The sequence below is a fragment of the Haliotis rufescens genome, unplaced genomic scaffold (assembly GCF_023055435.1).
Source record: "Haliotis rufescens isolate VD_foot unplaced genomic scaffold, xgHalRufe1.0.p SCAF_30, whole genome shotgun sequence".
Taxonomy (NCBI): domain Eukaryota; kingdom Metazoa; phylum Mollusca; class Gastropoda; order Lepetellida; family Haliotidae; genus Haliotis; species Haliotis rufescens.
The window spans coordinates 3356331-3370059 of NW_025964002.1; the positions used below are offsets into that span (position 1 = coordinate 3356331).

At 41.7% G+C, this 13729-nt stretch overlaps 1 protein-coding gene across 3 annotated transcripts in view; it reads left to right on the forward strand.

Moving 5' to 3' along the window:
• LOC124147277 (kinesin-like protein KIF15-B) overlaps positions 1 to 9671 on the forward strand; it is a 55704-nt gene extending 46033 nt beyond the window's left edge. For 2 of the 3 annotated variants that reach the window (XM_048380418.1, XM_046517950.2), the window contains 8 exons: positions 778 to 806; positions 2224 to 2314; positions 2851 to 2939; positions 3914 to 4039; positions 4844 to 4915; positions 6584 to 6677; positions 7565 to 7696; positions 8519 to 9671. In XM_048380418.1, coding sequence (XP_048236375.1) covers positions 778 to 806; positions 2224 to 2314; positions 2851 to 2939; positions 3914 to 4039; positions 4844 to 4915; positions 6584 to 6677; positions 7565 to 7696; positions 8519 to 9124 — 1239 coding nt within the window. In that variant the 3' untranslated portion in view covers positions 9125 to 9671. The remainder of the gene's footprint in view (positions 1 to 777; positions 807 to 2223; positions 2315 to 2850; positions 2940 to 3913; positions 4040 to 4843; positions 4916 to 6583; positions 6678 to 7564; positions 7697 to 8518) is intronic. The other variant, XM_048380419.1, reaches the window with a different exon arrangement.
• Positions 9672 to 13729: the final 4058 nt, after the last annotated feature.

Here is a 13729-nt window from a genome sequence, read left to right on the forward strand (position 1 = left end):
ATAGAAAAATCACTTCCACATTCTGACGTTATGTCAATCAATTTTGAAGGTAAACATCATTTGTGAATGAATTTCTTCGTAGATTTTAAGTTAAATAATACAAATAATAACAAAACTTGTTATATACTTTACCTTGGGCACGCCAGAAACCTATGATTGTGGGTTTGAATCCCGGTTCCCCCGATTATGTTTCTAGGTTTGTCAGCACCATACCCGTGCTCGTGGGTTTCACCAAAGTGGTAAACGTCTGAGACCTGCATCACTTCGGGCTTTCCTCCCACATTGAGCTGACACGCTGCGATATAACTGGAATACTGTTAAAAGCGGTGTTAAACCCAACTCACTCACTCACTCTTATATACTTTTTACCCAATATGCTGGAACACAGATAAAATATTGCAATATGTATAGTTTGATAACCATGTTGCCATGTATCTCGTCCCAGTTGTAGTACATAGTTGTTTTTAAATATGACATTGGTAAAAACCTGGGCACCGTTCGTCAAAGCGATCTTAGCACTAAGGTGATCGTAAGTCCCATACTTTTGCATAGTCTTACGATCATCATAGCGCTAAGATCGCTTTGAGGAACAGGGCCCAGTTCTTTTGTTGCCATGTGGCTGTTGTCCCTCCAATCACTGAAGTGTGTGACATATTAATTATGTATATTAATGATCTATATGCACAAGCGTCATGTACTGATATAAATGAACGTTGTTCTCGAAGTTGTTCAGTTGGCAGGTTTGTCTCTTATTTTTTGTATTTGTTTCAATTTCAGATAAAAAATGATGAAGAACAGAAAAATTAGTATCCTTGTCGGCTCTCAAACTGTTTTTCATGAGAGAAAACAACTTACTTTTGGGGGTTGGGGGTGACAGACAAGTAGCAGCCTGGAAATGGGGCTTTTGAAACAACTTATTTTTATGTGCATCAAAGTCAGAAAGAAATTCTTTCCTCTTGACTGAGAAATTTTGCAATTAAAACTTCAAAAACTTGATAGGGAAACTGGGGGAAAAGTTTTTCTTTAATTCCGATGTTTTTTAACATGGCATTCAATGTATACTGAACTGCAAAAGAAACGTCACCCCAAGTAATATTGCATGAAAAGATGTCATTAAAATATCTGGGTAATTTTTGTCAAAGTTTCTAAAATTTAACATTACCGTATCTGGAAAAATGAAATTTGATGATAAAAAAACAAAGCAGATGACTATAAAACCGATGGCCCTAACGCATCATGGTAACCCGGTGCACGCGAGTTCTGTGCAAATTGAAATGCACATGCGTTCCCCCATTTCTTGCCCTACAAAAATCCACCCAGATCGGATAACATTCATTCGTTATTGAGTTGCTATTTGGGGAAAGTCAGGTATGTACTTCATCTATTAACATCATTGTGAAAGTTTATTTTAACGTTGTGTTAGATTTATATCTTCCCAGTAATTTTATCTAAGTTTTACATTCTCCCCTATCGTACAATATCTCAACAGAAAATAATAATTGTTTAATGATAATCCTTTGTACTGAGAACGGCTCCTCCCTGATTTGGTTAAGTTGGGAAAGAGTTTGTACAAGAACTAGTCTCAGTGGCTATGTCATGAACATCTGCAGTATAAAGCACAAAGAGCATCATTAAATTTAAATCGTTTGACCAAATTTGTCATTGAAAAGATAGGTATCATGTTCTCAAGAAAAGTGTTAACTGCTTATACTGTCCCAAAATTTGTCCATGCTTTACCCCATGCTTGCCGTAAAAGGCAAATAACGGGATCGGGTGGTCAGGCTCGTTGACTTGGTTGATGCATGTCATCGATCCCAATTGCATGGATGGATGTTCATGATGTCAATCACTGGATTGTCTTGTCCAGACTCGATTATTTACAGACCGCCGTCATACAGCTGGAATATTGCTGAGTGTGGTGTTAAACAACAAACAAAACTAAAAAGCATAGCACTTCATTGATTTTCCCCCTGTAATTGCTGATAACCAACACATTCTGATATAAAACCTTAAGTTGGCTGCCATGCCGGTGAGATGTTTCATGTAAAACTATGTGTTATTCCGACCAAACTCATTTGTAAGTGAAAGAAACATCTTCTTTTTTTCTAACAAACTTGTGTACATTGTAAGATTTCAAACCAAACATTAGATTAAAACTAAGTTTGTGTACTAATTTTTAGAAAATTCACTCTTTCTGAAATTGTTGCCTTGACAACCTCTCAGCTCTAATAAGACAATCCTGGAGCTGGAGAAGCTCATGAACCAGAATGACGTCTTACTGCAGGAGAAGAACGACAGCATTTCCATGTACCAGGTGAATCTCATCAGCCGTGTTTGAAACCCAACAAGACAGTCGGGCAGGTGACCCATAAGTGTTGCCTGCCCATCTTCAAAGTTACCTGCCCACATTCAAACATTATAAATACAGAAACATTGCACACAAAAATCTCATCCAGATTCAGTTGAAATAATGAAAAACAATCACTTTAGAATCTACGAGGAGTTATGAAACAACTGCATACGTAAGTAGTCTTAAAATGATCTGCCAGGCAATTGGGCAGGTGGAGGAAAATTTCATGCAGCCCGACAGAAAGTTAGCAGCCCGACAGAAAGTTAGCAGCCCGACAGAAAGTTAGCAGCCCGACAGAAAGTTAGCAGCCATGGGCAGGCGGGCTGGCAGTTACTTTGAACACTGCCATCAGTAACACACACTGGGTCAACTGCCCAGTGATGCTCGTGTATGCTTTTCTCTGCAATGGTTGTTGCAAGAGGTCCGTGGTCCGTAAGGCTTTTCATAATTGCCCATCAGTTGTGCTCAGGACTTATTCCTGATTCAATGTCTGCTTCCAGAAAGACTTTGGTCAGCTCCAGTGTGAGAGGAACTGCCTGGAGGAGAGATGCTGTATGCTTGAGGCGGAGCTCCAAAATGTCCATGCTCAGTGAGTACACGCCTTGAGAGTAAATGTAAAACCGTGTACTAGCCACCATCTTGTTTGTCTTTGAATGCCAGGTATGATTCTTATTCTTATTCTTCTCCTTATTCTTCACCTTCTTCTTCTCCATCTCCTCTTCCTTCTTCTTATCCTTCTTTTCCTTCTTCTTCTCCTCATTTTTTATTTTCTCCTTCTTATCCTTCTTCTGACTGCCTCGTGAATAGAGCGTCCACCCAGACAACGGAAAGTCCGGAGTTCGATCCCCGGCCGCGTCATACCAAAAGACGTTAAAAGATGGTACTTGTTGTTACCTTGTCTGGCGATTGGCATTAAGGGGCTTAAACAAGGACTGGTCGGCACAGAGTCAGTATACTGTGTCTGAGTGCGGTATTCATGTTAAACTGCGACATGGTATCTCAGTGAGCTAGCACTATAAATCGGCATCAGTCCGGACTAGCACTCAAACTCACTCACGCGACAGAATTTCACCTCATCTTACCTTCTTCTCCTTCTGGGAGCATGGTTGGCCCAGTCATCTCCGCGAATTGGCTGTGCAGAGTTGCGCCCCTTAGGCATGTTAGAAACCTATGATTGTTCGCCATGGTTATGTTTCTAGGTTTGTCAGAAGTTCACGGTAAAGTCTGAGACCTGCATCAAATTTCACAACCTATAACTGTACACATGTTTATTTTGAGGCATGCGTAGCCCAGTCCTCTATGGCGCCGCAATTCACCTCACATCCACATCACATTGGGTACCCATTCCCTGCTGGGTGAACAGAGGCACATTTGAACTAAGTCACTTGCCCAGGGTGACACCACACATTTTGACACTTGTGTTTTGGGAGTATGTAGGTATTTCGTGTTGACAATGCATTCAGACTGTGACATTATGACTTGTACATTTACACCTGATGAGAATAAGAGGTATCAAATTGATCTAAAGAGAATTCAATATCCCGATGTGGTTGTGTGTGACAGAGCCAGTCTGCTGGACGCCCAGGTCAAGGAGAAGGAGGAGTTGGTCAGCCGGGCAGAGGAGGAGGCCAATCAGGCCAAGCACCAGACTGACCGGCACCACAAAGCCAAGATGGAGCTCATAGAGAGGTAGGGGTCATGGAGCTTCTGTATGTTTGTAGACCGACTCCGTGGTCTAGTGGTAGAGCGTCCGCCCGGAGAGTGGAAGGTCAGGGGTTCCATCCCTGGCTGCATCATACCAAAAGACATTTAAAGACAGTACTTGTTGTTACCCAGCCTGCCACTTGGCTCGGAGTCAGTATACTGTGTCTGAGTGGGGTACATGTATTCATGTTTAACTGAAACATGGTATCTCAGTGGGCTAGCACTATAAATCGGCATCAGTCCAGACTAGTACAAGCAGCCACACACACACACACAAACGTGCATGAACATCGCTAACTAAGTGCAATAATCTTGGTCGCTATGTAAAACCTCACTGTATGTTTATTTGTACTGTTAATGTCATTGATGTCCTTGAATGTTCAGAATTTTGTCGAATGTCTTGAATCAGGCATGTCTCCATCCTCGAATCTCGAGTTGGATGCCGGCAGGAATTTGATGTTTACAAATAGGTATCCAATCCACAATTGACAAGATAGATAAGATAAAAGTCAGATCGAAATAAGGCCTGGAATTGCCCTCGTGTCACTCTTGTAACTCTTGGGGCGATGGGTGGCCTAGTGGTTAAAGCGTTCGCTCGTCACGCCAAAAACCCAGGTTCGATTCCCCACATGGGTACAATGTGTGAAACCCATTTCTGGTGTCCCCTGCCATGATATTGCTGGAATGTTGCTTAAAGCCACGTAAAACCATACTGCATATTATTTTCACTTTCATTTTGCGATATTGATGATATTGTTCAGATAAGTTGAGTATTTGTATAACTTTCAGCATGACAGACAGACAGAGTAGACTTGAAGATCTGGAAAACTCCATGAAGACATTGGTGGATGAGAATACAAGGTATCTTAGTTGAAATGAATAGCATTAGCAATATAGGCATTAGGCAACTTTAGAATTCAGATAAATTCAAGCTGGACCTCCAAGGGTAATAAACTACCACAGATGTCTTTAACAATAAAGGCAAATAATTACAGATGAGATCTTTCATGGTTGTATGAGTAGAATAATTATCACTTTTTTGCAATATGTTAAGATCTAGTCAGATCATTGCCATCCACAAGTTCATATTCTTTATTTTTATAACTAAATATAGTCAGCCAGACCATCAAGCTTGCTCCATTTAATAACAGCCTGTCTCAGATTGTGTGGCAGGTGCATATGTAACTGCATTAGGGCTTGTACACAATCATAACTTTCCTTCTTTGGTTCAACAAAAGACCGCCTCCGTGGTGTAGTGGTAGAGCGTCCGCCCAGGGAGCGGAAGGTCCAGGGTTCAATCCCTGACCGCGTCATCAGGTCATACCAAAAGACGTTAAAAGATGGTACTTGTTGTTACCTTGTCTGTCGCTCGGCATTAAGGGGCTAAAACAAGGACTGGTCGGCTTGGAGTCAGTATACTGTGTCTGAGTGGGGTATTCATGTTAAACTGTGGCATGGTATCTCAGTGAGCTAGCACTAAAAAGAGGCATCAGTCCGGACAAGTACAAGCAGCCACACACACACACACGTGCCTGCACGTCGCTATATAAGTGCAATAATCTTGGACGCGACGTTAAACCCCATTTCACCTCACCTGGTTTAACAAAATAGATCTGTGTGACAGAGTTGGTAGTTGATATAAACAAAGCCGTGTTAGTTTTGTGCGTAAAGATGTTTGATCAGGAAACAAATTTTATAAGGTGACAGTGCATGGAAATACCATAATACCTGTGACACGAGTACCAAGAGTTAAATGTTACATTTAGCACGGTTAAATCTACAGGTAGCCTTGCTCTGCTTTGCAAAAACAGTATCTCCATTCCACCATGAATTAATTGTGAACTCTGGGCTGTGATGGAAGAGTAAAGTGGCATGAGTCGAGTCCAGTGGTTTGTATTGGTCTTTTGTATGGGTTTGGGGAAACACCATCAGCAGCCACCCTCTTAACACAGTATGATGAAATATATTCTCAAATATTGTTGTTGTTTTTTTATCCCTTTATAGTTGACTCATATTCAGACAATGAAAGTCTGTAACACAGGTACTTTGTAAGCCAACATAAAGTGGTCATCCCCCAAACGATATCAAACTATCTTTGGAATGATTAGTTCTTTTGCCTGGATAGTAGCTTCCCCTCTGATGCGATTGTCAAATTATCTGTTCGATCAGAGGTTGTTATTGTCCACTGCTGCGAAGTGGAAAGGGGATATAGGAATGGGTACCGTCAGCCTGTCCATCTGTCCGTCACGTTTCGTTTATGGAGCTGAACTAAAAAAACATGAGAGATATCTTAACCAAACTTGGCACATAGATAGGACTAGTGGTGAACCGGTGCCTTTTGTTTGTTTGGGATTTTTGAAAAATATGTTTTTTGAGTTTCCATGGCAACAATTCTGACTTTCACCGACTGAAAATGGCGGTAGTGCTCTTTCCGGAGCAGATCTTGAAAAACGTACTATATTTCTTGCCTTGCTCACAACCGGAGAAAATGTCCGATATATCCATCTTGATGTCATGTTCTGTACACAGATTGGCTGCAGTGTGCATCAAGGACCGGGAGGAGAAGAGCATCAAGCACTCGGAGCTGGAGGTGTTGAAGGAACACTACAGCAAGTCTCAGACTGTAAGTATTACTTGTCCCAATGGGGATCATCTTCACGAGGCAAGGGAGTTAACTGACTGTAAAAGTCCAGTTTCCACCGCCCGGAGAGTGGAAAGTCCGGGGTTTGATCCCGTCATACTAAAAGTCGTTAAAAGATGGTACTTGTTGTTACCCTGTCTGGCGCTCTGTATTAAGGGGCTAAAGCAAGGCCTGGTTGGCTCGGAGTCAGTATACTGTGTCTGAGTGGGGTATTCATGTTAAACTGTGGCATGGTATCTCAGTGGGCTAACACTATAAATTGGCAACAGTCCGGACTAGTAAAATCACCCACACACACACGTGCATGCACACACGGTACATAAACCAAATTTCACCTCACCTCACCTGTGCAATAACTATCATGTGAAAAGAAGAATTCAGTGTGAATTGACCCTCTATTTCCTCAATTGTTACTTGTTTCTCACCATTCTTTCAAAGACTTCATGAATCTAAATGAGTTGAGATAAGCTACAAACAACAGTACAGTCAGGGCTTTACGTGGCCTTGTGAAAATGGGAGACATGATGACTCACCATATATTTGGGGACAGGAGTTTGGGAGTCACGACTTTGATTCCAATATTACAGTTGATACATGGTGGAAATTCCAAGTATCTATTTTATGAAAGTTATTTCAGTTTTACACATGTATTTAATTCTGAAAATTTTGTACATTTGTTTTCTTTTAAACAGCTTTTCTCTAAATATTGTAAACTCTCAGTTTGAATTAGATTTCCTTAGTGAATTTATTGTGTCAGTTATGATTCATATCAAATCATTTGCATGAATTTCAGGAAATTATTGTTTGATATATGCAGGAATTAGGCATGATGTAGACCCAGGGTACAGTTTTGTGTGTGTGTTTCCCAGGAGCTGGAGGAGACGCTGGAGAAGGTGAAGAGTCTGCAGGAGGAGGTGGCCAAGATGGGGGGACACATGAATCTCAAACAGAAGATCAAACTCTTCCAGAAGACGAAGGCGGAGAATTTTGAGCTGACAAATGTAGGATGTATATATGTGTTTAGTTTTCCCATCATGCTGCAAATTCCCTGAACTCTGCCCCTGGGAATATATGGGTTAGAATTCGTCTTTTGCAATTCATGCCTGTCTTAAGAGGCGGCTAACGGGGTCAGATGGTCAGGCTCTCTGATGTGGTTGATGCATGTCGTGGTATCCCAAATGTGTAGATTGATGCTCATGATGTCAATCACTGTGGTTCAGTCTTGATTATTTACAGACTGCTGCCATGTAGTCGGACTGTTGCTGACCGCTGCGTTAAACAACAAATAAACAATCACCGGAAACTGCTGCACTCTTTGCTGAGTGACAGCTAAAAACTCTGCACAAAAGTTCCCCACTAGCCCAAGTTTAATGTGAGACCCAACTGCTCTGTGTGGATGGCAGTGCAGACCCTGATGGCATGGGACGTTGCTCATTATATCAATCACTAGTTTGTCTGAATTTCTGGCTGCCGCAGCCCAAAACATTCACTTCATAATCAGGGATTTATTAAGGATTCCAAACCACAATGTGGAAAGAAATTTTTTTGCTCAAATTTTTCAGTGAAATCGAAGTCGCTTCTTCAGTCATAACACCAGTTATTACTATTTAATAACAATTGGAAAATTTGTAATTACAATTTGGGATATTTTAGACATTTGCTGGGAATATCGGCCTCTGAGCAGGTCTAGATAAATCCCTGTGATTTCGTGTTTTTAATATTTGTTTTGGCTGGCTTGACTGAGCTACTTAAAGGCTGCCATGACAGGGCTGAAACATGTACTGTGGCAGCAACAAACAGCTTAGTCCATTGGTCTGTTTCAGATGAATCAGCAGCTGAAGACAGAGGTTCTGCGGCTCCAGATGGATCTGGCCAGACACACAGGAGCCCCGACCACGCCCAAACAGATCCTTCACCACAAGGAGAACATCAAGCCCGGAAGCCGGTCCTCCCACTGCGAGAGAACAATGTCCGCACAGAGGAAGGGCCAGGAGAGACAGACCCTCTTTCTCTCCGGAGACTACACTCCATCGGATGTCCTCAAGAAGGCTCGTCTGGAGAGTAAACGTCCGGCAAGCTCCAAGAAAACTAAACAAGAGACAATTTCTAACCTGCGTGAGCAGCAGGATGCTCCTGTTGTTGCCTTGGAGACGGATGGGTCCAGGCAGGATCCCCCCGTCGTCCTGGAGCCGGTCGTGTCCCAGGAGGATCCCCCCGTCGTCCTGGAGCCGGTCGTGTCCAAGGAGGATCCCCCCGTAGTCCTGGAACCAGTCGTGTCCCAGCAGGATGCTGATGACCATCTACAAGACAACCAAGCTGACGCCGTGGAGGGGGAAGTGGATGGGGGGGAGCTTCAAGAAGAAGACTCGGAGGACATGGAGATTCAGTTCAAGTCCGTGCGTGTGGAGGATGTTGAAGCTATGACATAGTCATTGTGGGAACGTGTTTCTGTGGAGATGTACATAGTTCCTCTATGTAGAACCTGTCTGCCATATTTCTGACTTATCTCTCCTCTTTACTATCATGTTGTGTATTAATGCAATCTTTTTGTTATTCAAATTCTGTAATGAATGTAAATAGTATATATTCCATGTGGTTCATATGTGCGATTGTGATTCAGATTAAATCTGTAATCATTCATTTTATTGAAGACTAAGTGCTGAGGGGGAATGCATGAGGAGAAATTGTTTTTTATTTATTGTTCCTCAACTTCCCTCGTACCAATTCTGACCGTGCTACTCTCACTTGCCTTACACAAGCTGGTTGTACCGTCCCCACCTTACTAATCAGTTCCAATAATACATTTAATCATCTTTACCCTCACATTATGTCTCACTGGGTCTCAGTTCCCTTGGGGGCACGGGTGGCTCAGTCGTCTAAGGCACCGCGATTCGCTGTGCAGAGTTGCGTCCCTTGGGCACGCCAGAAACCTATGAATGTGGGTTTGAATTCCGGTTCACCCCAATAATGTTTCTAAGTTTGTCAGCACCATACCCGTGCTCGTGGGTTTCACCGAAGTGGTAAACGTCTGAGACCTGCATCACTTCGGGCTTTCCTCCCACATTAAGCTGACACGCCGTGATATAACTGGAATACTGTTAAAAGCGGCGTTAAACCCAACTCACTCACTCACTCAGTTCCCTTGAACTTGTTCGTTAAAATGACGGAAGGATTGAAGAGAACATGTTTATAAAGCAGCTCCTGAAAACTATTTTCATAATTTAGTGATAATATAATCAAGCATTTCAATCTGTGCCTTAACTTGTAATCAGTATTTGCATCGTTCTGTCTCAGTATATACTGAACAAAAAACTTAGGAGTCATGAATATTTTGGGACGGTAGTGAAGACTGAACCCACAATTTCATAAAAATATCCCCAAAGAATTCATGATCCCTAATCTTTTAGGTTCAGTATCTATAAACCATTTCCATTTTCCACAAGTATTAAAAAGAAGTTCTGTATTCACTCCTTCACATGCACTTTGATATATGAGAAAAGCAGCAGTGCAAATCTCATCAGAAACAACAGGTGAGTCAGCCTTGGCCTGTTTGGGTAGATTTTAAGCTTTCCTTTGTGAAAAACACTCTATAACTATTGTCAAGGCACTCATGAAGTGGCATGATTTTAATATATGTATGATTTGGTGTGAAATGTTATATTACATAATATTGGTTCTTCCCCCCCCCCCATCGTTTTTATCACTGATGATGTCCTATAACATAGACTATAGATGTACAGAACACATATTTTCGAGACATGGTATATTTTGTAGCTCTTTTATGATGTTGATGGCAGCAGTGGTCACGGTTGTGCTCACAACTTGGAAGATCTCAACAGTGCTATATATCTTCACTGGTGTGTTTAAGATTGTGTCACCTTTGAAGTGGTTGTGTCAGCCGTCATTGTGAGTTCCGGCTCCAGCTGTTTTACTGTGTATAAAGTAACCAGAAACACGGAGCGACAAGAGCCAGTGTGTAGTACTTACAAGCATGAAATGTTTTCCGACAGAATAAACGAACATGTGGTATAGGTACATTGTTCATTCATTACTCAGACTTCTACAAACTCTTCAAAAGGGGTGGTCGGGTAGTCTAGTGGTTAAAGCGTTGGCTCCTCACGCCGAAGACCCGGGTTTGATTCACCACATGGGTACAATGTGTGAAGCCCATTTCCGGTGTCCCCGTGATATTGCTGGAATAATGCTAAAAGCGGTGTAAAACCAAACTCACTCACTCACTTTGGTTTAACCCCAGATTTGCCCAGATTATGGTTTTTGGTTTGTCTGTGCCATACTCATGGGTTTCCCCCAAGTGGAAGACAACCTGCATCACCTCAGGCTTCCCCCTCACATCAAGCCAACATGCTGATATATAATGCCTACAGCAGCAAGCTGCCTTGGGGAGAACAGTAGTTGGGTTTTCTGCTTTAAGCAATATTGTAGTTATATTCCGGCTTGTCATGAAGGCCTTAATTGATGCAGGTCCATGAGCTGATATTGAGAGTGAGTTTGGTTTTATGCCGCCTTAAAACAGTATTTCAGTTTTATCAAGGAATATGGGAGGAAAACCTGAAGTAGCACAGACAAACCTAATCAGGGTGAGCCAGGATTAAAACCCACGATCATCAGTATCTGTACAGTGAGTGAGTATGGTTTTAGTACCGTTTACACCACTTTTAGCAATATTCCAGCAACATCAACACAGGGGACGCCAGGAATGGCTTCACACATTGTACCCATATCGGGAATCAAACCCGGGTCTTCATTGTGACGAGCAAACATTTTAACCACTAGGCTACCCGACCTCACCCATCTGTACAGTGAATTGTGACAACGAACAAAACAAGAAAACAGTCCTCCATCTATTGACAGTTTTATTTACATCTCGACTGCAGGATGCAATGGACTGTTACTTCGTCTGGTCACCATTTGTACCGACGTAACGCACATCTTGTACAAACACCTGTGTGAGGAGACAGTCATGGTACAGAGAAACACACAGGAATGAGGAGAAATCTGTCGCACAACAATTGTACAAAAATGTCAAATCAAATATAGTGACAACCCAACAGTGGTAGTGCTCATCTGGAGGCTTGGAAGCCAGGTTCTCGTAATATTTATTCTAGATCTGTGGTCCCATGACCAACTTCAAAATTGTTGGCCATTAAGAGAATATGCATGAGCTATTATCTAGTATGTCTATTTAAAAAAATATCATGGACCCATTTGCTGCTTTATGGAGGTGGACTGCAGGTCACTGGGTGCTGTTTTTTGTGTTTAATGCCGCACTCAGCAATATTCCAGCTATATGACGGCAGCCTGTAAATAATCGAGTCTGGACCAGACAATCCAGTGATTGACATGAACATCGATCTACGCAATTGGGATTGATGAAAGGCATCAACCAAGTCAGCGAGCCTGACCACCTGATCCTGTTAGTCGACTTTTAGCACAACCATAGTCGCCTTTTACGGCAAGCATGGTTTGCTGAAGACCTATTCTACCCTGGATCTTCACGGGTCGGGTGAGCTTCGAATCCAATTGGCCCTTGCTGTCAACTGGGGCTCTCACTTCACTGAACTAACGTGCTTCGTTGATTGTTAGGGAAACCAAACTCACCCTAAGTCTATCCTCAGCACCTGGATCCTCTTTCTGATCAAGCGGACTTTTAAGATCGTTAGGGTTGGGCATCACACGCCAATCAAACATGATGGGGGTAGGATTGTGAGTTACGATTAATTTATTAAAAGAGGTGAGATAGCTAATTTAAGGTGAAAACATACAATTTTTACATCATTTTTTTTATTGTTCCCAGAGTGTAAGAGTAATACAATATATAAGTATAGTGCAGTACTCTTGCGACGTCACTTCTGAAACAAAGCCGAGCTGGCAACTGGGTCCAGACAAGTTATCATGATAGCATGGCGTCATGACACCCTGGATATTAGGGGATGGAGAATACGATGGGCCTTGTAAAATACCCCAGTAAACAGTAATGTCCATTTGTGACACAAACAGTACTTGAGTGATCAGGAGTTTAAATGTGAACTGCATGTGTATTTAAAACTAGGAGTATCAGTGGTACAATGTGTGAAGCCCATTTCTGTGATATTGCTAAAAGCGGGGTAAAATCAAACTCACTTGAATGAAGACTCCATGTCCTAAGTGATGTTCATTCTTATCACCGATAATTTCAATTCTTATTAAATGTGAGAACTTTAAGAACTGAGAACATGTATTTTTTACATAAACTTCTTATAGATATTCTATTATACACAGCTGAAAACAATATTGTCCTGTCGTCTCAACAGAAAATCATGGCAATACATTATGTCAACATGCACGTTACTTCAGTGCTGAGGATGTTGAACTAGTATAACTACACACAAGTATCCATGGTAACCCATTAGCTAGTCTATCTGAATATTATGGATCATGTAACATACAAGAAATATGAGCATCTAAACCTACTATAGGATTACAGGTATATCCCAACAATCAACCAAGGGAATTCCTATTTCTTCTCAACCTTTATGAAAATTAAAAAGTAAACAAGTTTGAATAATATCAATCATGAAATTGCATGAGCAGAATTCCAGCAAATATGACAGGGGAACACCAGAAATGGGCTTCACACATTGTACCCATGACGGGAATCAAACCCGGGACTTCGGCTTGACGGGTAAATTCTTTAACCACTAGGCTATGCCATTTTAAAAATGCTTTAAGGCTTCAAGATTCTTAATAAACCAAACAATCGTACAATATTACTGCTGAGAATAAAAGATAGTGAACATATGTAGTAAAAAAAGAGTCATATGTGATAGAAAGTTACATAATAAATATGTGTAGTAGAATGAGCAACAATCAGTAAAGTTATTGTTTACAAAGCACAATCAGATCCATGGAAACAGGAGGTGAGAATCTGCAAGCTACCCAATACATTACTCCTTGCCTAGACAAATCAGAGGATCCTGCTCACGACGCCCTTCTTGCACCTACAGCACTTGTCAACGCATGTTCTTTTTACACCA